At 60.3% G+C, this 23558-nt stretch overlaps 1 protein-coding gene across 6 annotated transcripts in view; it reads left to right on the top strand.

Moving 5' to 3' along the window:
* Positions 1-1174: 1174 nt before the first annotated feature.
* TACC1 (transforming acidic coiled-coil containing protein 1) overlaps positions 1175-23558 on the top strand; it is a 36043-nt gene continuing 13659 nt past the window's right edge. The window contains exons 1-3 of one of the 6 annotated variants that reach the window (XM_075736780.1): positions 1175-1384; positions 15085-15200; positions 22376-23468. In XM_075736780.1, coding sequence (XP_075592895.1) covers positions 22657-23468 — 812 coding nt within the window. In that variant the 5' untranslated portion in view covers positions 1175-1384; positions 15085-15200; positions 22376-22656. Of the gene's footprint in view, positions 1385-6578; positions 6682-14139; positions 14383-14425; positions 14805-15084; positions 15201-22375; positions 23469-23558 lie in introns of those variants that run through there. The other 5 variants (XM_075736776.1, XM_075736778.1, XM_075736777.1 and 2 more) reach the window with 5 other exon arrangements.

Genomic DNA, 23558 nt, shown 5'->3' with positions numbered 1-23558 from the left:
GCACGACTGCTGCAGGTCCCGGGCTGTTTGGGAAGGTAATTCTGCGCAGAGCACAGGGCAGGGACCAGAATCCAGCCCGGGGCTATGGGAGCAGACTGCAGAATTTGTTTGCAGAGGGAAATTCCCTGTCTGAGCAGAGTTTTCTCCTCCCTTTGGGAAGCAACACCCCTGCCTGACGCTTTCCCGAGGATGAAATGGCTGCTGCACAGCCCGTCGCTCATTCCCGCTCCTTGCGCTCCCTCTGCAGGAGCGGACCGCCGGCCTGGGGGGGCTGGGGGGGAGGCAGGGCCGCATCCAGCCCTGGCACTTCTCACACGAACCCTTTGGGGTGAGGCCAGGGGGTTAATTGAAAGACTTGAGATTGTTTCCGTGCCTGTGTGGTGGGCTGAGTCTTGTCCAGTGTGATGCTGGGGGACCAGACTGCAGGGGTTTTTTTTTTGGGGGGGGGGGGGGGGGAGAGTGATGCCCTGAGGGCTCTGGGAAATGGGGTGGAGGTGGGGACTGCCCCAGAGGGGAGAGCAGGAGCTGGCTGGAGAGGAGAGGCTGTGAGATGCGGGGATGCCGGGATGCTCATCAGAGCAGCTGCCTCTGTGCCCCGGCTGTGAAAACCCATTGCTGGGGTGGACCCCAAAACAAAGCCTTCGAAACCCCAAGGGAAAACATCTCCTCTGCTCCAAAACATGTCCCCTGCTATTCGGCTAAAACTGCTGGCTGTCCCAGCGGTGCCCCAAACCCGGCACGCTGTGCGCTGGGCGATGCTGCCTCCTGTGCAGCCCCTCCGGGGAGCTCACTGGCTCCATCCGTCCCTGTCCTCATGTCTTGCCAGGTGAAAGCAGCCTCCCCAGGCATCCATCCACAGGCACATCCACCGCTCCCAGCCCTCCTCCCCAGCCTTGCGGGAGCTCCTATCTCCTCTCCCCGCAGCCCCGCGACCGTAGCTCCCGCTCCCTCTGTAAGCAGAGAGGTTTCCTCCCCGCCGGAGGCCAGGCTGCCAAATTCCAGCCAAGAGCACATTTTTACGGCATGACACCAGTGGGGCCCCGGCAGGAGACGGCATGAGATCCAGGCATTCGCCTGAGAGGCTCCGGTACCGGCGCGGTAGCAGCGTGCGTGGACAGCTCGTCCAGAACCGTCTGCCCCACCAGTTTCCTCTCCCTGCCAGTGGAAGTGCTCGCCAAATATTGCAAAACATCCTCTTTCCTTTCCCCCAGGCTGCAGGGTGCACTGAGACACCCCGTCACTGCCTGGCCCTCCCCACGCTGCCCGTCCCCTTCCTTCCTCCCTGCTCCTTTTCCAGGCAGCCGCTCAGCAAGCGGCTTTCGAAGGAGCCCCGGGACAGGTAGCAGAGAGTGACGGAACCCGGGACAAGTCTGCGACTGGAAAGGTAGGAAGGAGAAGGGAGCCGAGGGCTGGGAAGCTCACCGAGCACTTGCCTGCATCAGGCTAGAGGGAGGAGGAGAGCAGGGAGTGAGGTCTGCTCGGCCACCCCGGGGTGCAGAGCTCATCTCTGGCTCCCACCAACCCCCCTGTGATGGCAGACCTTGGAAGACACCTTTGAATAGCACAACCTCCTCCCCGCTTTGCCCTGCCAGAGAGCTCAATCTCGTGGTGCTTTCCCAAGGCAGAGCAGGGCACCGGCACCTGCCAGCCGGCCGGGAACGTGTGGGCACACCAGGCTCCCCGCCAGAGCCTTCGCGCCGGGCTGCGATGCTATCTGCCTCCGAGGTCCGTGTTGTGGCTCTGTTTGTGTTGCTACGGAGGAGCTGCCAGAGCGCGATCCGATGCGGTGTGCTGGCACGCAGCTCCGCTCTGCCGGCCCAGCCTGGCTAGGGACTGCCCTCCCTCGGGACCCCGTTGGGAAACTGAAAGGGGAGATGCCATCAGTGACCTGAGCAAGCCGCAGGGGGAGAAGGGATCAGGCACAGCGTCCTCCCTCCGAGGCGGTTTGCTGCTGCTCTGCTGGGGCAAGTGGGCACGGGTTGGGGTGCTGGGGAGCCCACCGCAGAGCCGAGGTGCTCCGGGCACTCCCTCCAGAGCACCCTGCAGCCCGGTGGTGCCGGCGCTGGGTGGGTTTGGAGCTGGTGCCATTTAGATGGGAGGCTCCAAGGAGGCTTTTAAACACCATCCATGTGACAGACCCGGCTCTTACTCACAGCCCCCAGAAACAGCAGTGAACCTCTGCCCCGGGCAGCAGCGAGGGCTTGGCGTGCCTCTTTCCCAGGCACATGGAAATTTCCATGGAATTAGCGTACGGGTAATTATTACCATCTGCCTCCTTGCAGACACCCGTCACCACGCCGGCCGGCTCTGGCACTTCTCAGGGTGCCAGATGGGCAGGGGGTGCGGTACCCCCACCTGAGCCAAGCTCTGCCAGCGAAGCAGCGGGACGGCCCCAGAGCCCTGGCTGCTGCCCTTCCAGTGAGCAGGACGTCACAGCTGGGCACATCTGTCTGCTCTGCAGCCCTGCCTGATCTCTGCCTGCCTCTCTCCGCAGCGTGCCTGCTGCGCGTCCGTCCCACAGCCTCCGTGGGCATTGCCAGCCCCTGCCCTCGGGGGAACGGCTTTCCGGGCAGAGTTTCGTGCCGCTGGCTGCGTGTGACTTAAAGGTCTTGTGACGCTTTGCACAGCTGGGAAACGAAGGCGTCTCACGCAGCCACGCTTGCCTCCGGACCGTTGGAGCGGGGCCGTGCCATGGCTGGGGGCTGGACTGGGGCTCCTGAACAAGACCTGTCACTGCTCTGATGCTGAGGTTGTGGCTTGCAGATGGTGACGCTGACCCTCACTGTTGTCCTGAGGGGCTGGGAAAACTTCATTTGGTTTTTTGCCAAAGTTTGTGAGGCTGAAGGAGCTCTAGGGAGGGTGGTGTGGGATGGCACTCTGCGCCCCTGGGGTTCTCAGTGTTTAGAAACTGGTTTTCTCTCCTAGGGTGCTACATAATCCTCGTCTAATTTTGGAGCCTTCCCCCTCCCTATTTTCCTTTGCAGCGTCTGACCGGAAAGCCTGCAGTTTCCCAGAGGTCTGTATGTGTTTATTGCTCGCAGGGAGGGGCCCCTTGCCAAGGAACGCTGGGGCTGCCGATGCAGCCGACATAGCCGAGCTGCAGCGAGAGCCGAGCACGGAGCAGCAGCGCTGGCACCGGTACCTGCTGCGCGTCCCCCGCCTTACCCGGCACCCGACACAGCGTACGTCAGCCCTGCCCAGCGTTTTTGATCCCGTTTGCTGACGTGTCCGTGTTGCTGGAGCCTTGGCTTCCTTGCCCGGTGCCGGGACAGGCTGGTGAGGAGAGAGCTGCTGACGGGGTGTTACATTGGGGTTCACCTCTTTAGGTCAGATCCCTGCTCCGATAGAACAGACTCCTTTGGAAATACTGAATTCCTGCCGCTTGGCAGAGGTCCTTGGCTCAGCGAGGTCTCGTGAAAGCCTGTTTCTGAGATAAATCGCTGAAGGCTGGAGGCAGCATCCCAGCTTCGCAGCACGTGCAGGTGCCAGGCAGCGCCCCGGTCTGCTGCGGGAGGTCTGCATTGAAGCGTGTCTATAAACCGCGACATTTCGACGTCCGCGGGCACACCGGGGATTTTGCCTAGGCTGGGAAGGGCAGCGTTTCTAAATGCACCGCTTGAAAATGGTTGCAGGGAATTCTTTTGAAACCAAAGGCATGGAAACGAAAGGGCCGAGCCCCCCCGGTAAGGCTGCCCATGCCAAAGCCCGGCCCTTGGGCATGCCGCCTCCGCACACGGGTGCTGAGCAGGGGACCGCAGTGCTCGGGCGCCGCACGGACTTGCACGGAGGTCGCTCCTGCCCCGTTCGATGAGCAGGGCTGTGCAGAGGCAGGGCTTGTCCTCTGCTGCAAGGTGGAGAAGATGGGCAGCGACACAAGACACGGCACATCACGTATGTGGTGTTTGGTCTTTTAAACACATGCGGAACCATCAGAGCAGCCAAAAGACCGCTCTGAGCTCTGCATCTTGGGCCTGGGAATGCAAAAAAATCATCTTGTCGCCTCCTTCACCTGCTTGCCACAAGCTGAGACAGGACTCTGGGCTTCTGTGCTCCAGCCTGAGAGCCCCCCCCGGCGCTGCCCTCCCGGCACAGCCAGGTTCCCCCAGCAGCAGGGAAAGCAGAGGCCGGATGGGACCCGTGCTCCCCTGCGGAGCTGCCAGGCTGCGGGGGGAGGATTTGGAGCAGACCTCTTCCCGGGCCACGCTTGGAGCCGTTTTCTGCTGGGTTTTCCTTTGCCCGTGGGGCCGTGGTGCAGTGCCCGGAGGCTGTGCGTATCCCAGGGGAGGTATCGCCAGTGGTGTAGGCAGCTGCCAGCACCTCCCAGAAGGTTTGGGAGTGCCCGGGCTGCGCGGCAGTGCTCAGGGTGCTGCCTGCCTGCTGCCTGCACCACTGCCAGGGACGGTGCAGCCACACGCAGCAGGCAGGGGCCCCACGCCACGTCCCGCGTGGTTATCACCTGGCTCGGCTGCGGTGACCGACCGCAGCAGCCTCCAGGCTCTCTCCCGGCACGCCAGCGGCAGAGGTAACGCTCCCTTCGATCCGGTGCATTGCGTGGGCGCCGGGGAGCTCGGGGCGGTTGGGGCTGTTGCACGACTGCGGCCCGTCACAGGAGCCCTGTGCAAGCGGGGGGGGGGGGGGTCCCCCTCGGGGTTCACGTCGGTGTGTGTGGCTGCGGGCACGCCGGGCACTTGCACAGGCAAGGAGGGCAGTCGAGTGCCTCAGGACATTTTATTTTTGTCCCAGGAAGAGTTTTGGTTTTGTTTTTCTTCTTTTTCAGAAGGTGAAAGCTTTCAAGGGTGTCAACACTTTTCTTGCCAAAAAATAATGCAACCCAAGCCAGAGAACCCTGACTGACCAAAAAAAAAAAAAAAAAAAGATTAATATTTGAGTTTTCAGTTTCTCAGAAGTAAAAAGCCCCAAATGGTGTCAGAAATGGATATGTTCTCTCAGGCACTTTAATTAAAATAAATCCAACCAGGACATTTCCTTAACAGGGTCACCTCTGTGCTTTCAAACTGCTGTGTTAAATCTTTCTTTCCCCCCGTGAAGGGGCCTGGCTGCTGGCTGACGTTGGGGCTTGCTGTTTGTCCGGCTTCCTCTTTGAGGCGTGATTTGTGGAGAGGCTGTTCTAACGGGAGAGGCGGCACTGATGCTTTAGCAGGGCTTCTCGACTGAGGTTGAGCGCCCCTTGGCTCAGCCCCATTTGCTGGTTGAAGTTGCGGCGTGAGGGGCTGTGCTGGTGGCTGGGGTCCGGTGAGAGCCCCGTAAGGTGAGGAAGTTCAGCCCCTGCCAGCAGGTCTGGGGTGCAGCGGGAAGCACTCCGGTCTCAGGACTGGAGCAAATTTGCATCGTTAAAATCTGCATAATGTCAAATTCACTGAGTGAAAGAAAGGAGGAAAAGAGACAGAATAATTTCAACAGAGCTGATGGGAACATGTGTGGGATGCCGGTTCCTTGACGCCAGGCTGTGCGCTGACCTGTTATTAAGAACCTGGCAGCGAAGTTACATCCCGGCAGCTCTGTCCCTGCGGCGGGACGCAGCTCCGGCATCCTCGCTGCCGAAGCCACAGCTTCAGCGTTGCGTTCTGTGGCGTGGGGCGTGTAACTGGGAGGCCTGGTGAATAGATGGTGAGATGCCACGGTGATGGGCATCTGGTGTAACGCAGAGGAGCCGTGCTGACAGCTGGAGTCACGGCTGATCTTTGTCAGCCCAGAGCGTGGCCCCGGGTGGCAGAAGCCACTGAGAGCCAAGGAGAGATCATAAAAGCGGTGTGCAGGTTGTGACCGCAAAACGACGAATAAAACAGTGTGTCCGTAGTGTTTAGCTTTGCCCTGTAGAGATCAGATCAATAAACTAGGAGACAACTATCACTGCGTGCATGTGCGGCTGCTATTTTAACCTCAAAGGCACATCCAGACGGTCATTTATCACGGCTAATGTACAGGGAAGAGGGTAGTGCTGAGGTTTGGTGGATCGCTGCCCAGCAGCACATACCGAGAGGAGCAAGTCACACGTTCCTGGAGCAAACGAGAGGGGATGAGGGTCCATTTCCCAAAGGTGCTGTACGAGCCCCTGCCCCATGCCAGCCCCCACCTGAGGCTCTGCTGGCCGCTTTGCTGGGCTGGGTGACGGGCAGCTGCCCGCATCCTGCCTGGGAGCGCTGGTCCCTTCTCCAAGGGGCAGGACAGGATTGCTGAGGGGGGGGGGTGTGCTGTGGCCACCCATCCCCAGGGGTCCGAGATGCCGGGCGGTGCAGGGTGCTGGGGACCTGCTGTCAGGGGTCTCTGCTCCGCACTGGGGTCCCAGCCGGGGCGCTCCCCTGCAGCGAGGGTCCCCCCACGCGGGGCCGTGAGTGGGCGCAGCGGGCACCCCGCACCCCCAGCCCGGCCCCGCGGGAGGGGCAGCAGCTGCCGGGGGCCGAGCCGTGCCGTGCCGAGCCGTGCCGTGCTGAGCCGAGCCGTGCCGAGCCGTGCCGTGCCGTGCCGTGCCGTGCCGTGCCGAGCCGTGCCGTGCCGTGCCGAGCCGAGCCGTGCCGTGCCGTGCCGAGCCGCCCACCCTCCCGCGGAGGCGGGGACGCCGCCGGGACCGGCAGAGCGCGGCAGCAGCGCGGCCCGGCCGGGTCCCGCCATGGGGGCGGCCCAGAGCCAGAAGCCGCGGGAGCCCCGGGCCCCGCAGCGCCGGTGAGTGCGGGTGAGGGGAAGGGGGGGGTCGCGGTCCGCCCCCGGGTCGGGGTCCGCCCTGCAGCCCCCAGTGCCGGCTCCGTCCCACCGCGCGGGGCCGGGCCGGGCCTCGCAGCGGTCGAGGAGGAACGAACCGGAGCGTGAAGTGGTTAAATTGGGGGAAAAGTTCCTCTCCCCTCCCTCTCCCCACGCTCAGCTTCGCAGCCACCGCTCAGAGCAGCCGTCCCGCTTCCCTGGGGTCGAGCTGCAGCTCGGCACCCCCCCACCCACCCCCCGGTGACCTCCCACGGTGGGAAGTTGGGGCGGCCCTGACACCCCAGCGTTGCAGAGCGCAAAGCTCGGGGCGAGGACCCAGGGGTGCAAGGACCCAGGGGTGCAAGGACCCAGGGGTGCAAGGACCCAGGGGGGCGATTCTGGAGGCTGCCCGTAGAAAACCGGGTGGGGAGGTGGGAGCTGGCTGGAGGTTTGGTGGCAGGTGAGAGCCGGAGCCTGGGCTGCGGGAGCTGCTTCTCACCACCCGGCCGGGCGCTGTGAGCAAAAGGGAAAGCGTGCTGGTGGTGATCGAAAGGAAAACTGGCGGCATTTTATCTGTAAATCAACCCGAACACTTTCTGGAACATAGAAATATTTTAAGTGAGCCACCCTGCGATGCAGAGATAGCCGTACTTGGGAACTTTGCTGCTGCTTTTCCAAAACCGTGTTGGCCGTGTGCTCTGGGACGCTGGCCCCTCGTTGGGACCTGGTGCCTGGCTTGGGACGCTGGCCCCGCGCTGGGACCTGGTGCCTGGCTGAGCGCTGGGTTTGTCCTGGAGCCTTTGCCAGGCTTCACTGACCTGGAGCCAGGCTGCTGCTCTTCTAAACGTTTGCAAACATCCCTCCGTTCGCAAATGCTGGGTTCAGACAGGGGAAAACAAGTGCGTTCTCCCCCTTGTAACTGCTCGGCCCAGCCTTTATTTCCCTGCAGCGGTCTCCTAAACACACATTGGACATATTCCCAGGCGGAAAAACCATCCTGTTGTTCACTGTGTGCCTTGGAGCCGCCTCTTTCTGCCCGGTCGAACTCGGCTGCTTCTCCTTCCCACCTGTTTGCTCCACCTTGAGCAAACTTTGTTTTGTTCCCCTCCCACCCTTTATCATTTCCCTTGCCCCGCTCGCCGTGCCGGCTGCTGTCCTCACTCTTCGGCTGCCCCCCATCCCTGCCAGCCCCCCAGGTTATGCAGGTGCCGCCTGCATTTCCCAATATCACCAAGTCCGACCTAAAATCAGGGAGCCAAGGCCTGACAAACACCTGATAAGAGCATTCCTGCCACGCAGCACTGATATTTTTAGCAAACAGAGCGAAGGAGTTGATAGGGGAGTAAAGAAGCAGCAAGATATAGGCAGATGCTTGTGTTCATAGACCATCAGTGTGAAGATCAGGCTGGAACTTGCGTATCTTGAGCCTGTTTCTGTTGAATTATTTTGCATGAGCTCGCGTCCACACGAGCAGCATCAGTGAGATTAAGCTGTGGTTGTCGCTTTTAAAATGCAGGAATAGCAGTGCATTCGTTTTCACTTGAGTCCTTTTTAATGCAGTCAGAAATATTTGTATTTATCAATTTGATGGCAGTATGGTGGGGAAAGACAGCTGGAGCCCAGGGGCTGGTTGGTGGAGTCTGGGCCTCGTGCGTGACAGTTGTGTCCTTTACTTCTATTTTTGTAGAGCTATTTTGATGGAATGTGTAGCGATGGGAACTGTCACATCCCAGGGCTGTGAAGGGTCCCGGGGGAGCTGAGCTGCTCAACAGCTCTGTCCCACGCCGGGCATCGCTTTGGTGCTCCGGGGCACTGCCGCAGCGAGTGATGCTCAGGTTCCTGCTGCGCCCTGGCAAACAACAGCAGCGGCAGAGTCTGAGATGGGAGGAATCACATTTTGTTCGTCTTGAATTCCAGGGTGTTTGGTATTGTGCTTCTCCGTCCTGTGATCTAGACTGTGGCTCTGTAAGGTCAGGAGAAGCAAAAGGAACACGGGAACTTTGCTGTCGCAGATTTGGCCTCCTGCGGTCCTGCCTCGTCCCTTGGCACGGATCTCCTCGTGATGGCAGGAACATCCCCAAAACACCGGTGGGGTTGGGTCGGGCCAGCTGCCGCTTCCCGCCCCGCAGTCACAGCAAAGTGTTGCGCGGCTGTGGTTGCTGCAATCCCCGCGCTTGAGGCTGTGCTCGGCCATGGGCCCGTCTGCACGCGAGTGCTGCGGGAGCAGGTTTGGGGCGAGGAGCTACGAGGCAGGAGAGGGCAGGGCAGCGCGGGAAGGAACTCGGGGTCTCAGCCATGCACCTGCCTGGGCTGGCTGAGATGATGCCAGAGGGGTCTCCAGGCTGCTCCGAGGGCATCGGCTCAGCCCCAGGGCTCTGCTCGGCTGCGTCCCGTGCCGCATCGCACGGGGGTCGCTCCCACAGGCTGCCCACCCAGCTCCCGGGATGCCCACCCGGGGACAGGGCGGAGGTCGGGCTAAGGACCCCCCTCCGCTCCTGGGTCCTGCGGGGCAATGGGAGCTCGAGGAAAGGCGCAGAGCCCCAACTCCCCCCCCCCGCGTCCCGAAGGGCCGGAGCTGCGCTGCAGCCCTTGGAAATCCCATCCTGGAGTGCCCTCTAGCGAGAGCACCTCCCGCCCTGCCCAGCCGAGCTCCCGCGGATGCTCCGGGATGCTCCGGGATGCGGCCGCGCCCGGGGGATGCTCCGGGATGCTCCGGGATGCTCCGGGATGCGACCGCGCCCGGGAGATGCTCCGGGATGCTCCGGGATGCTCCGGGGTGCGGCCGCGCCCGGGGGATGCTCCGGGATGCTCCGGGATGCTCCGGGATGCGGCCGCGCCCGGGGGATGCTCCGGGATGCTCCGGGATGCTCCAGGATGCCGCCGCCGCCCCTGGCAGGGACAGACCCCGCGGCCCTTGGCTGGCGCTGCCGCTCTTCCCGTGGCCTTGGTTTTCCACTTGCCCTTTCCTAGGGCCCGGTTCCCTTCCTAATTTAGGCTGTCGGGGAAGAGAGAGGTTAAGCCTCTCCTCGGATGTGCTCTGCGGCCCGAGCAGGTGAGATGCAGGCGGGAGTTACCGGCATTAATCTTTTCAGTGTCACAGCAAAGGTCAGGACAGATAACAGATTATGAAACCATCTCTCCCCAGGGTTTGCTGCACGTTGTCACTGGCGCGCAGAAGCCTTTGTGTGAATAGATCTCTTAATTCCCAAAGTCTGCATTTTTCACAATGCAACGGCAGAGAATACCTTTTTATTGATGCGTATGCCTGCTTTACACTGAGGAAAACATGATAAATAGAATAGGGTGGTGTAAAAGACAACAACAGGAAAATGTTGTCATGAAACACCTTGCACCATCTTTTCTGGAGGAGATAAACGCTGTGTGGATAAAGTGCTTATTACAAGCTCTTAAAGAGACTTATATAGCAGCGAACTGTGGATTCATGTTTTATCGGTGCGTTGATCTCCCCAGCTGTCCCTGCGATCCCCTTTCACTGGGGCACGGCTGGTGGTGCCGTCCTCACGCCCCGTCCCAGGGTGGCTGCGGGGAGCAAAAGGCCTCGCTGTAGAGGAGCAGAGCGGCAGGAGTGGAGAAGAAAAATGAAACCCCACAAAAGATCCATTTCTGAGCTAGAAATGGAAGCACTGGCTTGCTGCACCATGCCCAGAAAAGCTCGGCAGCCAGAAATAGATGTTCTCCTGCGTAATGAAAGGGCCAAGAATGGAAACTCCAGGTGCACGCCTTCCTCTAACCCGGGGCACTGCAGCTTCAAACACGACAAACGTGGCTGTGTGATACCTGTTCCGCAGCGTGCATTTCCCGCACCCTTCCCGGGGATTGAGGTGTGGTAACAGCGAGAATTGGGCAGGATGTGTTTCTGGGACATGAGGCCAGGCAGAGGCACTGCTGCCAGCCAGACAGGAGGAAGTTCATCCCAGTATAAAATAAGGGAAAGCCCGTCTGGATGCAGAGCTATTATCCCTGGATGCAGCTGGCTTCCTGCAAGGATCAGCGTAAGAAGTGTGAGCAAGGTTTTGCATCTTTTTGCAGCCTCTGTGATGCCAGGACTCTTCCAGCCCCAAAATCTTTGGGGCTCCACCTGTTTGCTCTGAAGTAGAATGCTGCTGCTCTCCCTCTTCCCTGGAAAACCAGAGCAGCATGAGAGCTGTGGGTGGTTTCTAGGTCATTCAGTGCTGCTGCTGCTGCTGGAGACACTGCTGCTGCTCTGCTCCCGGCTCTCCTTCCCGGAGCAACTAGAACAGCCCTTGGCCAGAGCCACCCGGACCGGTGATCTGAAGGGAAAGGGCTGCAAGAGCCCGAACAATCCCTTCTTGGGGTATCTGCCACCCGCGTGCTTGCAGAGCTGATGGAGGATGTTACTTACGTAACCCACAGTGGTGTTCGAAAAGAGGCAAAGGCAGGAAAAAATACTAAGCAAGGCTGGGTGCCCATGATGAGAGAAGCTCCTGGGGATGGGGACCACCATGCTGCCACATCACCCTCTCCTCCTGCACCCACGGATCGGCCTTTTTATGGACCCCAGCTGGGAGAGGCTGGGCTGTACATTGCTAGCTGTACGTTGACACATAGGCTGTACATCGTTGCCTATCCCCGAGCCGCTGTGTTTGTGCAGTGCTTGGCACAGCAAAGTCCTGGGCCGGGGCGGGGGGGTGGCAGCAGTGCAAAGCACAGCCCGTCCAGCTGCTGCGTGTGCAGGCTGCAGCTCACCGCATGGATGGAAACTGCTGGCAGGTCATTTTTGAACAGGTCAGGTTCCTCTCTGCTCTGCAGAAATGTGTCTGCTGACTACACCAGGCGGTATTTGGCGGCCAGAGCCACCGGTGTGACCGACAAAGTCAGGTTATCTCCTCAGCGTTTGATTTTGCAGCCAGTGTTGCTACCAAGCTCGGTTTGGTGCCAAGCTGGAAAATGCCACTCGAGGCATTTTCTTAATTGCTCATTGTAAACAGCAAGTGGAAGCAGGCTCTGCTCTCTTGCACTGCTCTGGTATCTTCCTGCCCCAGGGCCCCGCAGGTCAGGAGCTTCGCAGCTGGCGCCGGTGCCGGTGCAGTTCAGTCCTGCTGATGCCGATGCTGCCTCCAGCTCTCCTTCCTCTGGGCGGTGGGTGGGAGCGGGGCGGGGGGGGGGTCCTCACTGGGTGCACTGTGTGTGTACAGCCTTCACAATGGAAGGATGCTGCCGATTTCCTCCGCTCATGCGCCCCAGTTCCCTCGTCCAACAAGTGGGGGGGGCTATAGAAGTCAATCTATACGTTGTTCTTCGCCTGGTGCAGCTCCTTCCCCTCTGCAGCAGAGGCAGCTCGCTGTGCTGCTGGCACCCACGTCAGCTGCTGCTCCTTCATCATTCACGTTTCTGTTTTCTCTGCACGGTCCCTGGCAGAGCCCAGGCAGCCGTCAGCCGTTTTGAAACGTGGCGATGCCGTCGCTCTGGCTGGTCTTCTGGGTCAGCGGGGATTTGGGCAGCGGCTGGCGGGAAGGGGGAGAGGGAGGAGGCGTTCAGGCTGCAGCGAGCGGTGCTGCAGAGCGGCTCACACCGTGGCTCACGCTGAAGATCTCCTTATGTAAAATTCATCTGCAGAAATCAGCTCTGCCACTTCACATGGTGGGAAGCAGGCTGCTCGTTTCTGCTCACAGCAGATGTAGGCGACAGGATGTTGACGTTCTGCTTTTGCTTCAGCCTCGTGGTTTTTTGGCTAAGCTTTGGTAAATGTCACTTAGTCCCCTCTTGCTCAGTGTCCTCTCCACAGCAGCAGGGAGGTTTGCAGGGCTCCTTGTCCCCTGGACCGCGGCGCTGTGGAGGGCAGCGCTGTGCTGCGGCCGGGCTGTTCTCCTGCGGTCCAGACGTGCGAGTTGTTTCTGCCACTGACCTGTGGTGAGAACCGGCAGCTTTGGCTGAACCGGAGGTATCTTTGGGGAAGTTTGGAAGCGTTGTATAAGGGGATAAGAGATTTTCTTTGACAGAGGCCAGACAATAAAAGCATGCAGCAATGACACATATATTTAATAAGGACACCAGCAGATGGAAGCTTGGAAGAAAGGAACCCTGTAGGGAGGTTATTTGAGATGCTCTGCAGTCAGGAATGAGCTCTTTGAAGCATCTGATAGAGGCTGGCGTTAGAGGTAGCCAGACTAGATGGATGGCTCTGGCCTGACCCAGAGGCCTCTCTGCCCACCGAAGGCATTCCTCGTGCTCGGAGCTGGCTGATGATTCACAGAAAAGCATCGGGCTGTGGTCTCAGCCTGCCACGTGAGCAGTTCGTGTGGTTACTGAGGGCCAATACTGCTTCTTTGCAATGGGTTGGGCTGGTTTTGCAGTGGGACAGTTGTCTGCCCTTTCCCAGGTCCTGGGACCTGCTGCCGGGAGCGGGGTGGGCCAGCCCCGGGCTCTGGGGAGCTGCAGGCTCTGCAGCAGCGACTGTCCAGAGCCAGTAATGCCGACGACTGTAACAGATCTGCTGCCAAAGCCCTGGCCATTCCTCGCAGCGCTTCGGACGCTGCACGGCATCAGTAACGTTATGCTTCTCTCGAGCAAGCGTGTGGGAGGTAATGAATTTGGGAGCGGGAGCCCTCGTTAGGGGGAAGATTCCCAAGGGACGCCAGCCTGGCAGTGTATATTTCTGCAAGGACTGTTTGCTGTTATTTTTAAACAACAATAGTTTAATAAATAAATAAACTTGCTGCCACGGAAGGATATAGCATCAGTCAGGGCTGTTGAAGTCGATATTTCCTTGGAAAATGGAAGGGGCAGGTGTTTCCCTGCCCTCTGCTCCTGGGGGCAATCTGCTCCGCCCGGCTCTGGCAGCCCCCCACCCTGGGAACAAGGCTTCCCTGGGGGCCACTCGCCCCCGCAGCTCCCAGCCAGCGTGGGGTGGGGGGGGTGGGGGAATCTGCCGTCCTGCCGGCTGTGTTACAGCACAGGTGCAGCCCTGATAAATGTGGGATAAATCGGGGGGGGGGGGAGATCTGGTTTCACAGCCCCCTGCCCTCTCGCGTGGGGCTTTCCTTCGGCGCGGGTGCTGGGGGGAGGGGGGCGGTGGGGCACAGCGCAGCATCCCGGGGGGGGTGACAGCGGATTCGGGGCTGGCGCTGGGAGCAATGTGCGTAACCCCGCGTAGGGGATGCCCTGGCCTCGCCTTTGGGCAGAAATAGGTGGATTTGAGAGTTTTGAGTAGGAAGGGAGGAGAGCGAGGGAGAGGCGCAGCGGCAGCCTGTCATCACCCGACCGGGCGGGGTGGGGGCTCGGGGGCGTTGCTCCGCATCCCGCCCCGCATCCCGCCCCGCATCCCGCCCCACCGTGGGCGCATCCAGCCGAGGGAGCGGGCGGTGGGGGCTGCGGCGGACCGGTCCCTCCCGAGCGGGCGGTGCCGGGGGGCGGCGGGGGGCGGGCGCTCTCCCTGCCGGCGAGTAGTACGGTCCGGGGGAGGCCCTTGGCGGGGTGGGGGCGGTGCGGTCGCAGTGAGCCCGGCGGGGAGCGGAGCGGGGAGCGGCGCTCCGGAGGGCCGATGGCGTTCAGCGCCTGGCAGATCCTCTCGCCGGTGCAGTGGGCTCGGTGGACCTGGTCGGCGGTGCGGGGCGGTGGCAGCCCCGAGGGGGAGGACGGTGGGACGGAGGAGGAGGAGAAGGAGAAGGAGAACTCGCCGGCGGAGGGTACGGCCCTCGGCTTCAGGCAAGTGACCCGCGGCCCCTGCCCCGAGCCCGCCGTCCCACGGCCGCGTACACCCACGCGGGAACGGCCACTCGCGGGATGCAGAGCTGGCAGCGTCCGTCCGTGTCCCTCGCCCCCCCCCCCCCCCCCCGCTGCCCGCTCGCTGCCCGCTCGCTGCCTGGCATCAGCTTGGCTGCCCGGGAAGGGGGGGGGGGGCGCAGCCTGCACCGCGCCTCGGGAGCGGGAGGGGGGGCAGAGGCTGCGGCCGAGCCGCCTCGCTGGCGGGAGCTGCCCGGCGGAGCTGGGCGCTGCTCTCCGGAAAGGTGCTGGCTGGCACAAGGCAGGAACATCGGGGCTTGCTTCCCGAACTCGCCCCGCGGCAGCTCCGGAGCGGTGGGGAGGGGGAGATGCCGACGGGGCTGTCGCGTCCTTGGAGGTCCGTGGTGTGTGCTCAGCCAGGTTGGGAAGGACCGGAGAGAAGCAATCCCGGCCGAGAGGAGGGTTGGGGGGGCGGGTGGGGGGATGCTCATGATGTTGTTTCACCTGCTCTCCCTTTTCCGTTTGCTAGCGTGTCCCGCTGGACAGGACAGAGCGGCCGCCGCAGGATGCCCACGGCCGGCCGGCCCAGGAGCCGGTCTGGCTGGATGTATAGGTGGTGTGGAGGATTTCAGAGCTAGCCTTGAAAGCGGTAATTCCTCACTCTTTTCCCCCCCCCCTCGGCAGCTCGGACTCCGAAGGTAATTTTGAGACCCCTGAAGCAGAAACACCGACCCGCTCGCCACTAAAGGAGTTCTGCGAGCCGCCGCTGGGATCGCCGGAGCCCGAGGCCAGGACCCAAGGTAAAGAGCCAACGTGCACCTTCTGCTTTTCGGCTCTCCGCTCCAGATGCGGAAAGGCAGGGTGGGGTCAAGGAGGAGAAGTCACTTGTTTTGAATAATGCCTGCTACATTTTTTGTGGTTAATGGCCTGGATGGTTCAAATGCCAGTACTCGGGGCTGTGTGCTGTGCTAAGGGCTGTTCTCTTGCTTGAGCGAAACATTGATCTTACTGAATCGCGCTGCAGGCTCAGAAGGGTCGGTTTGCCCCCCTTGGGTCGTGCCCACGCGGTGCAAAATTATCGCTGTGGCATTTTGCAATCATGGGTCACACCTTCCTGCTGTCCCCGAGCCCAGCCGGGGAGAGAGCGAGGGGCTGCGGGAGGCAGAGCTCTGCACGTCGGGTTTTGTGAGCTGCTGGGCTGAGGCTGCGCCCAGGGATGCAGAGCCCGCAGCTGTGATGGCTGCGATGGATTGATCGAGAGGAACTGAGGATGATGTTGAATCACTTAGCCGGTTAAACTGCCCTCTGCCACTTCCCCCGCGGACCGTGCGGAGCTTGGGGGTGCGTCCCATCGCTGCCTGCCGCAGAGAGCGGGCTGCTGGCTGGTGGGAGCTGCCCCGCATGTGCCCCACGTGCCGCACAGGAGCTGGCGTGGACCTGGGTTTCTGTCGTCTCCCCAGTCGGTGATAGAGGTTTCACTGCCCGGGTCTCTTTTTTTCCCTGGAGTTAGCAGCTGGGTGTCTTTGCTGTTAAAGATGCAAAGGCTTGATGCTGCTAAACTCCATTTCTGCAGAAATTGCAAGGGTGCTCCTGAAAACGCAGGGGGTTCCTTTGCCAGCAGCGTCCCGTGGTGTTGCTAGTTTGTCCGTGCATCTCACACTGGCTGTCGCTCCTCTGAGCGCAGCTCCCCAGTAACCCTTGGCCTTTCGGGCACCAAGTCCCCCCCCCCATCGTTGTACCCTTCTCTCCAGGGGAGATCACAGCTGGTCCCTGTGGCTGAGCTCAGTGTTTATGTCTGTTTTCGTGCTGCCAGGAGGAGGCTTTGATGCTCTGGGACCTTTGCAACAACTGCTGGAGGTTATCAGGGCAGGGAGGAGATCTCCCCTTTGCTTTCCTCTCTCAGCAGCGCAGGGTGACTGGGCAATGTCAGGACCCTCTCCGGGGGTGTCTGCAGGAGGGCAGCCTCTCCGGGGCACGGGGCAGCGCACGGGGGGCCGGGAGGTCCCGGACGGGCCGTCCTGAGCATCCTCTGCCCTCACTCGCTGCTGCAGGGCCCCGGGTATGGGACTTGAAATATTGTGTTTTTCTTGAATGCTCACAACAGCGGGCTGGTAGCTTACAGCCGAGCTGGTTTCAGAGCGTGCCAGCTCAAACCAGACCTTGGGTCCTCCCCGTGCAGGAGCCCAAGTGCTGCATGACCTTGGCAGTAATAGGGTGCTGTGGATCTCCATCTCCCGCGGTGGTATTTTGCTGTTGGGATGCATCTGGGTGCCCATCCATCCCTGTGGAAAACACAGGTTTGTTTGCCTTGATGGAGAGGAGAGAGTGCGTGGTTCGTGCTTCCAATAATCACAGGAATAATCCTTTTCTTCTTAGAAGGGATGATAGAGGCATCTTTAGTTTGGAGGATAATGTCTGGGGGGGGGAGGAGGAGGCTTTCCTAGCAGGTATGAGGATCATTTCTGCCAAAGCTTTTGCTCAGGGAAGCGTGTTGCCTCAGACTCCGGGGAGTCACTGTCCCCAAAGTGCGCCTGTGCCCCTGCATCCTGGGACGAGCAGTTCCTTGGGGCCAGCCTGGCACAGCAGCGAGGGAGCCGGCTGCTCCCTGCGCACAAAGGTCGCAGTGTTGCGAGGCCGAGGGGATGATCTCCGGTGAAAGCTGTTTTTCCGTGCTGGCTGGTGGAGAGCGGGATGTTGGAGACAGCAGGGCCAAACCCACGGGCTTCGGGTGCATCTTTGCAATGTCTCTGAAATGGTGGAGGGAAGGGATCACCTGAGATTGCAGAGTGCAGAAGGCATCCTGGGGTGTTGAATCACCCTACCTTAGGTAATCTGTACGTTAAGCCCTCATCTTCACAATGCTGTTTTGCAACAGCACGTGCCCTTCCGTCTGGCCGCAGCTGAGGAGCAGCAGCAAGCGACAAACGCTGCGATCAGGAGGCAATCCAGCGTAATGGCTGCTTGTCAGTACTGAAACTGCCGCTGTCGTGTACGGCGAGAGCCCGCTGCTGCCCTGCGGTCGTTGGGGAATAGCTGCTGCCGACGCTTGTGTGCACCTGGGGCAGCTGCGGGAGCCCAGACCTGCGGGCAGGCACAGCCTCTCCCAGGCTCGGGGCGGGGGACCGGCACGAACAGACACTCGTCTGTCTTACAGCTGCGGTCTCACCCTTACTCGGGAATAAATAGGGTTAGGAAACTCAGTAAGGCAGAAGCTGCGACTCCGGGGGCTGGCTGCTCTGCGCGTGGCTGAGAGGTGGCCTGGATGCTTTAAACACTGGTCTCGGGGACAAAAAATTCAGCCAGTCCCATCGCCCCGGGGAGGGGGGCTGCGGTCAGGCTGTGTGCCCGTTCGGGGTGGCTCAAACAGTTTTCTTCTTGCTGTCTCGGATGGTGGAGGCTGTAATTCTGTCCTGTTCTCGCTAAAGTTGTCTTCAGTCATCTGCCAGAAGGAGATATTCTGTGCAAGGAAATGAGCAGAAGCAACAAATATGGAACCGTCAGTGATGGGAGCAGGCTCATTGGCTTTTACTTCTGTTACCCTGATGCAGGGCACGTGTTTTCCGGTGCGTTAGTGGCAGCATCGTTTGCCGGTATGCTAATTCTTAACAGAATAGATTTAAAAATAGATCAACGTCTGTTAAACAAAAGCGGAAAGCCAAAAGAGGAAAAAAGTCGTTAGCTACGTAAGCCTGAGCTGAATGCACCGGCCAGATATCCTGCGCTCAGCCTGTGTGTGTGTGAGCAAGCCGGGGAAGGGAGAAATGCGTGACTCATGCTGTGCACAAAGCATGAGCTGAATCAAAGGCTGCGGATAGTGGAGGGGTTGTTCTCGCCGACGTTTGGCATTCAGGACTGTGCAGAGGATCATTGCTGCTTCACTTGGTTGCTGTATGTGGGATGAAAAGGGCGCGGAGCCTTTGCGTCGCAGCACTGCTGCTGCCGAGTTTTACTGATTCATTTAAGGGAGTGAGGGATGGCATGCAGGAAAGCTGTTTAGTTAGTCGGTGCTTTTGTTTGATTTCAGCCTAAGGAGGACAAGCATAACGATTATAATGCGCACACACACACACACACAAAGTGCCTATTACTGCGGTGCCAGACTGTCCTCTCTGTACATTTTTCTTTAGAGAGTATAAAAATCTCCATTTTCGCTTTGTAATATCCCCTCCACGTACGCTGGCCAGACCAGAAGCGGGTTGGCATGCCGTGCACAGCCAATACAACTGCTGGGTTTGGGGATCCAGAGTGCCTTTTACTGGATTTGTGTTTGGGGTTGATCCTGGAGTCACCGAGCATGCCTTGCCGCTGGCGGTGTCCGTTTGCATGCTGGAACTGAAACGCCGTCACCTGCAGGGCACGGCACCAAAGGCGAGACGGGAGAGCTCAGGGTCACCTTTGCGCGACGCTGCTAAAAGGCATCTCCTGGGACGCCTGCGAGGACGAGCTGGTCCGAGGGGGATGCCCTGCAGCTGCCTGCGGTGGGTCAGCCTGCGCGGCAGCCCGGCTGCCTTCTCCTGGGGTCCCATGGGGTGCTCAGTACGGCTTCAGCCGCACAGGAGGGTTACGGCAGCGAGCCGGCGGGGGAGGCAGCTGGGCTGGGGAGGCACTGGCTGCTCCTGCAGGCTGGTTTCCCTGGCAGGAGACGTGAGCAGAGGGAACGTGTGCCGAGCCGACGCGGCAGCTCTCCAACGTGACTGCACGGGGGTGGCGGGGAGCTGGGGCTCGCTTCGGGATGTAAATGCATGCAGAGGCTATGGAAGAGCGGGGAGAGCCGCACGCAGCTCGCTGGGGATGGGAAGGGCTCCCTGGGGAATAGGCAGCGCTGCACCGATGTTATCACGATGCTCGTGCCCAGCAGAGCCGGGCAGCTGGAGGAGATGGTGTGCAGACCTCAGCTCTTCCCGTGCACCACGAGGCCCTTCGGGTCACTGGTTTCTGCATCCTGTGTAATTGTTCCTGCAGGAACGTGCGCTCCGGTTGTTTGGCAGCTGGTGGGAGGCTGCATTGGAGGCAGAGGAAATGCACAGGCGGAGGAACCGCAGCTGCCTGCTTAAAGCCGGGTGGGGAAGGGGGGGGGTGGTTCCAGGGCCAGGTTGTCGTGTGTGTCCCCCCCCCCCAGCCCTTGCTGGGCAGGAGCACCCCTGTGGTGTGGGTCTGTCTGGGATGCCATCGCCTTTGGGACCGTTTCACAGGAGGGATTTTTTGGCCTGCTCTCATCAGCAGGCAGGAGGGCAGGGACTGGCTCTCCATCCCTGCGAGAAGCAGCTGAAGCGCTGGATGGTGCCCCGAGAGCACCCATGGTCCCCGGCAGGTCCCTGTGGCACGGGCTCTGCCCCACGAACCATCACAGTCCTCATCCTGACAGTGCTCACCGAAGAATTAATTGACCTCGTGGCGATGCCTGCCTTCGGTCCTCTGTGCGGAGCGATCTTGGTGCTCATCCTGGGGTGGCCTCGGCCCCCGAGGCTGTGGTCCCCTGGGGAGGGTGAATAGCTCAGCGCAAGCAGGGATTGAAAATCGGGACTCTGGGGCCTTGTGTGAGCGTTTGGGGAGTGCAGAGGTGGGGTTCTTGCCACCCCTTCAGCTCTCATTCCTTCCTCTCGGTTCCCTTGGGCTGTTGCTCAGATGCAGCGCTGAGCGTGGCTATTAACTCGCGCGGGTGATTAATACCTGTCTGGTACCTGGGGCCTCTCCAGACAAGGGGGAAAAAAAAAACCTACTGAGCTTGCAGGAGGGACGATCCTACTTCAGAAGATTGCCTGAATTGCTGGCAAGTTCTGAGCAGTCCTTCACCCGCGCCTTCTGTCTCCCAGTACATTCCAGTTCGTCAGCCTCTCGGACTGGCTGAGCGGGCTGTGCTGCAGGCGGAGGGGACTGGAGCAGCTGAGCTGTCTCCGGTGCAGAAAACGAGTGAATCACAAAATTGGAAGACCTGGGAGGGTGGTGGTTTTAATTTTTTGTGAAGAAATGGTTGTTCTGAGGGATGGTCACATGCACCAGCCCTTCTCTCCCCGCCCTGCAGACATCCACAGCAAGGAGAGGTGGTTTGCGTGCCGACTGCTTGTTATTCAAGAAGTAATTACTCGTTGCTTGGGTTAGAAACCAGGATGGGCTTATGTCTGTGAGAACGGCGGCTGCAAAACCTTCCGGTGGGAATGTGAAATGCGTTTAAAAGGTGCCTTTTGCCCTGACTTTGAAGTCTGTTCTTCTATTCAGGGCTGCGTCAGTGAGGTTTGAAACATCTGAGCAACACAGCAAGTGTAATAAAGTTTTCGTTGGGGTCTGTTAACTAGGTTTTCCTGGTTCCTAATGATGCAGAGGCCTGGCAGGGTCTGCCTCGGAGTGCTTTCTGGCTGCACTTCAAGTACGTTTCCAGTGGATTTGTGTTTATTGATGCGTTTTCTGGGGCAGCAAGGCAACGTCTATTTGGAGGGAGCTTTTCTGCAGTCGGAAGGAGCTTTTCTGCAGTCTCAGGGAGCACGCAGCCCCTCGTGATTCATTTCCATGGCTTTTTGCATCCTGGAGATCAATTATGCAAACCATGAACCATCAGCTGAGTCGGGGTTGCTGGCTTGATGTCCTGCACGAGCCCAGGGACCAGATATTTGCCTGATTCACTTTTCTTCTGCCGGTGTGGTGGGTTGACCCTGGCTGGAGGCCAGGTGCCCCCCAAAGCTGCTTTGTCACCCCCCTCCTCAGCTGGACAGGGGAGAGAAAATATAAGGAAAGGCTCGTGGGTGGAGATAAGGGCAGGGAGTAATTACCGTCATGGGTAAACCAGACTCAACTGTGGGCAAACTAATTTATTACCAATCAAATCAGAGTAAGATAATGAGAAATAAAAAATAAATCTTAAAACACCTTCCCCCCCCCCCCACCTCTCCCTTCTTCCTGGGCTTAACTTCACTCCCGATTTCTCAGGAGCATCCCATGCTGCCTTATCCCAGGAGACTGTGCAATGGTCCCTGGTTGAGATGCGGGAGAAGAGGTGCGGATGAGCTGGGCGGAGGTGACACCAGGCGTTTTCCTCTCTTGCCTTCGCGTGCCTGTGCCGAGGTCCTGGCTCTAGGTGCTTGGTGGGTGTAGCTTTCGGGATGCCTCGGTAGATAAGGAGCTTCCCGTCCCCTGACAGCAAAGAAAAGATTAAACAGTAAAAGGATTTAGGGGAAGGGATTGGAGTAATAGTGATTAAGTCATGGATCAGGATTTGTGATTAAGAAACTCTGACAGCAGTGTGGTGAGCCTGGTATAGATGTGCAGGCAGGATTTCTGCAGGCAGAGGCGCAGGCAGCGTGCGGCCAAGATCCGGCAGCAGGATAGAAACCGCAGGCAGGTGTGGTGCTGAGCCGAGCGGCTCCTGGCAGGCCCTTTCCTGTGGGTTCGATGCTCTTTGGGGGGCTCATTGCCCTGCCGAGCCCCCCTTCCCTGCTGCCCCATTGCCAAACATATGCGGGGTCATTCCCTGAATTCCTCTTGGTAATTTTTAACTCTCTGCCCAGGTGAGCAGCGCCTCCCCTCCGCTGCCGTTCCCACTCGGATGTAAGTGTTTCTGCCCTGGCAGCAGCTGCCCCACGGTCAGTCCCGGCCGGCGTCCGTCCCTCGGGACCCTTGCTGGGCTTTGCAAAACCCGTCTGGCACTGCCGCGCCGGGTGGGAGCAAGCGGTGGGGAGAGGAAAGGCAGAACTGGAGATGCTGGGAGGTCTGCTGGCCTGGTGCAGACAACACCAACCTAGGCTCACCCTCTGCCTGGGATTTGCGTACGTTTTCTCCGCTGTGTTCACAGGCTTCAAATTTTACGGAAGGTGCTTGAAGCCGGGGTTACGCGGTCATCCTGGCAGGTGGGGAGGCTGAGCGTTGGGGCGGTGCGTCCTCTGTAAAATCTGACCCTGGAGCAGCCGTGAGGAGGGGAGAGGAACCCCCCTGGAAGGGGGTGCGTGGCAGGCGAGGGTTTAACCGGCTCCTTTTATCTTTTCAGAGCCAAGTGGCCATGGTGACCTGCTGGTAGGGGAAGCCCGCCGGGACAGCTCGCCTGGGAAGCACCCCAAAGATGAGGCTCAACCGGAGATTGGAGCCCCCAAAACCAGCTCGGATACTAAAGGGGAAACCGACCCCAAAGACTTGTCCCTGACGCAGCCGCTGGCTGAAACCCAGCCTCCAGCCGTGCTGGGAACCGGGGCTGACGCTGGCTGTGCTGCCGTGCCCGCTGCAGAGCCGGCCCCGGTGCCCGATGTGGGCAGAGCCGCCCGGGAGCGGGTCATGTCGGGAGAGGACCCAGCGGACACCGGCACCGGGCTGCTGGAGCCAAAGGCTGATGCTTTGGCCCGGGAGTGCTCGCCCAGAGGGGGTCAGCTCGGGAGAGGGAAACCACCTTCGCTGGGGAGGAAAACAGAAGAAACCGCAGAGGAGACCCCGGCGCCCCAAGCATCCTACGCGTTTGACCCCGAGCAGTATGACGAGAGTGTGAACCCCTTTGTGGTAGGGGGTTGCCAGCTGCAGAGCTCCCCCCCGGCATCCCCACGCCGCCTCCCCGATCCCGGCAGCAGCCCCAGTGAGCTGGGGGGGGACCCGGCCCTGGAGCCCAAAGGGCAAGTCCCGAAACCCGAGGTCGATTTTACGGAGGGGGGAGAGAACACGGAGGCCAGGAGAGCTGTGCCCAGGAAGGGCAGCAGGATCCCGGCCAGCAAGCTGACGCCAAAAAGACACCGAGAGCCCCCCAAGAAACCAGCCGAGAACGCAGAGAGGGGTCCCACGGAGCCGCTGCCTCCCCGGGGCTCCCCCCGGCTGGGTCCCGTGCTCTGGGACAGCCCGGGTCTCAACCCCTTCGGTGCCAGCTCAGCGCTGCAGAACTCTCCGACTCTCCCCAAGGGCTCTTACCAGTTTGACCCCGATAACTTTGACTCCGTGGATCCCTTTAAGCCCACCAAGACCCTCGCCAGCTCCGCTGCTGACTCCTGCCCCACTGCCGATAACAGCCTCAATGAAATCCTCGAGTCTCAGACGCTGGAGGTGCAAGACGATCTCGTGCAAGGCAGAGACTCCCCGAAGAAGCCCAAATCGCGCCTGATAACGTGAGTGCTGGTGCACAGGGCTGGCAGCCCCCTCCGTTCCCCCGCGCGCGGGCAGAGCGGCGGTGATGGTGCTCCTGCCCCGTGCCTTCT

Source organism: Balearica regulorum, chromosome 27, assembly GCF_011004875.1.
Source record: "Balearica regulorum gibbericeps isolate bBalReg1 chromosome 27, bBalReg1.pri, whole genome shotgun sequence".
Classification (NCBI taxonomy): domain Eukaryota; kingdom Metazoa; phylum Chordata; class Aves; order Gruiformes; family Gruidae; genus Balearica; species Balearica regulorum.
The sequence above is the reverse complement of the archived record's forward strand: the minus strand, read 5'-3'. Positions and strand labels throughout refer to the sequence as shown.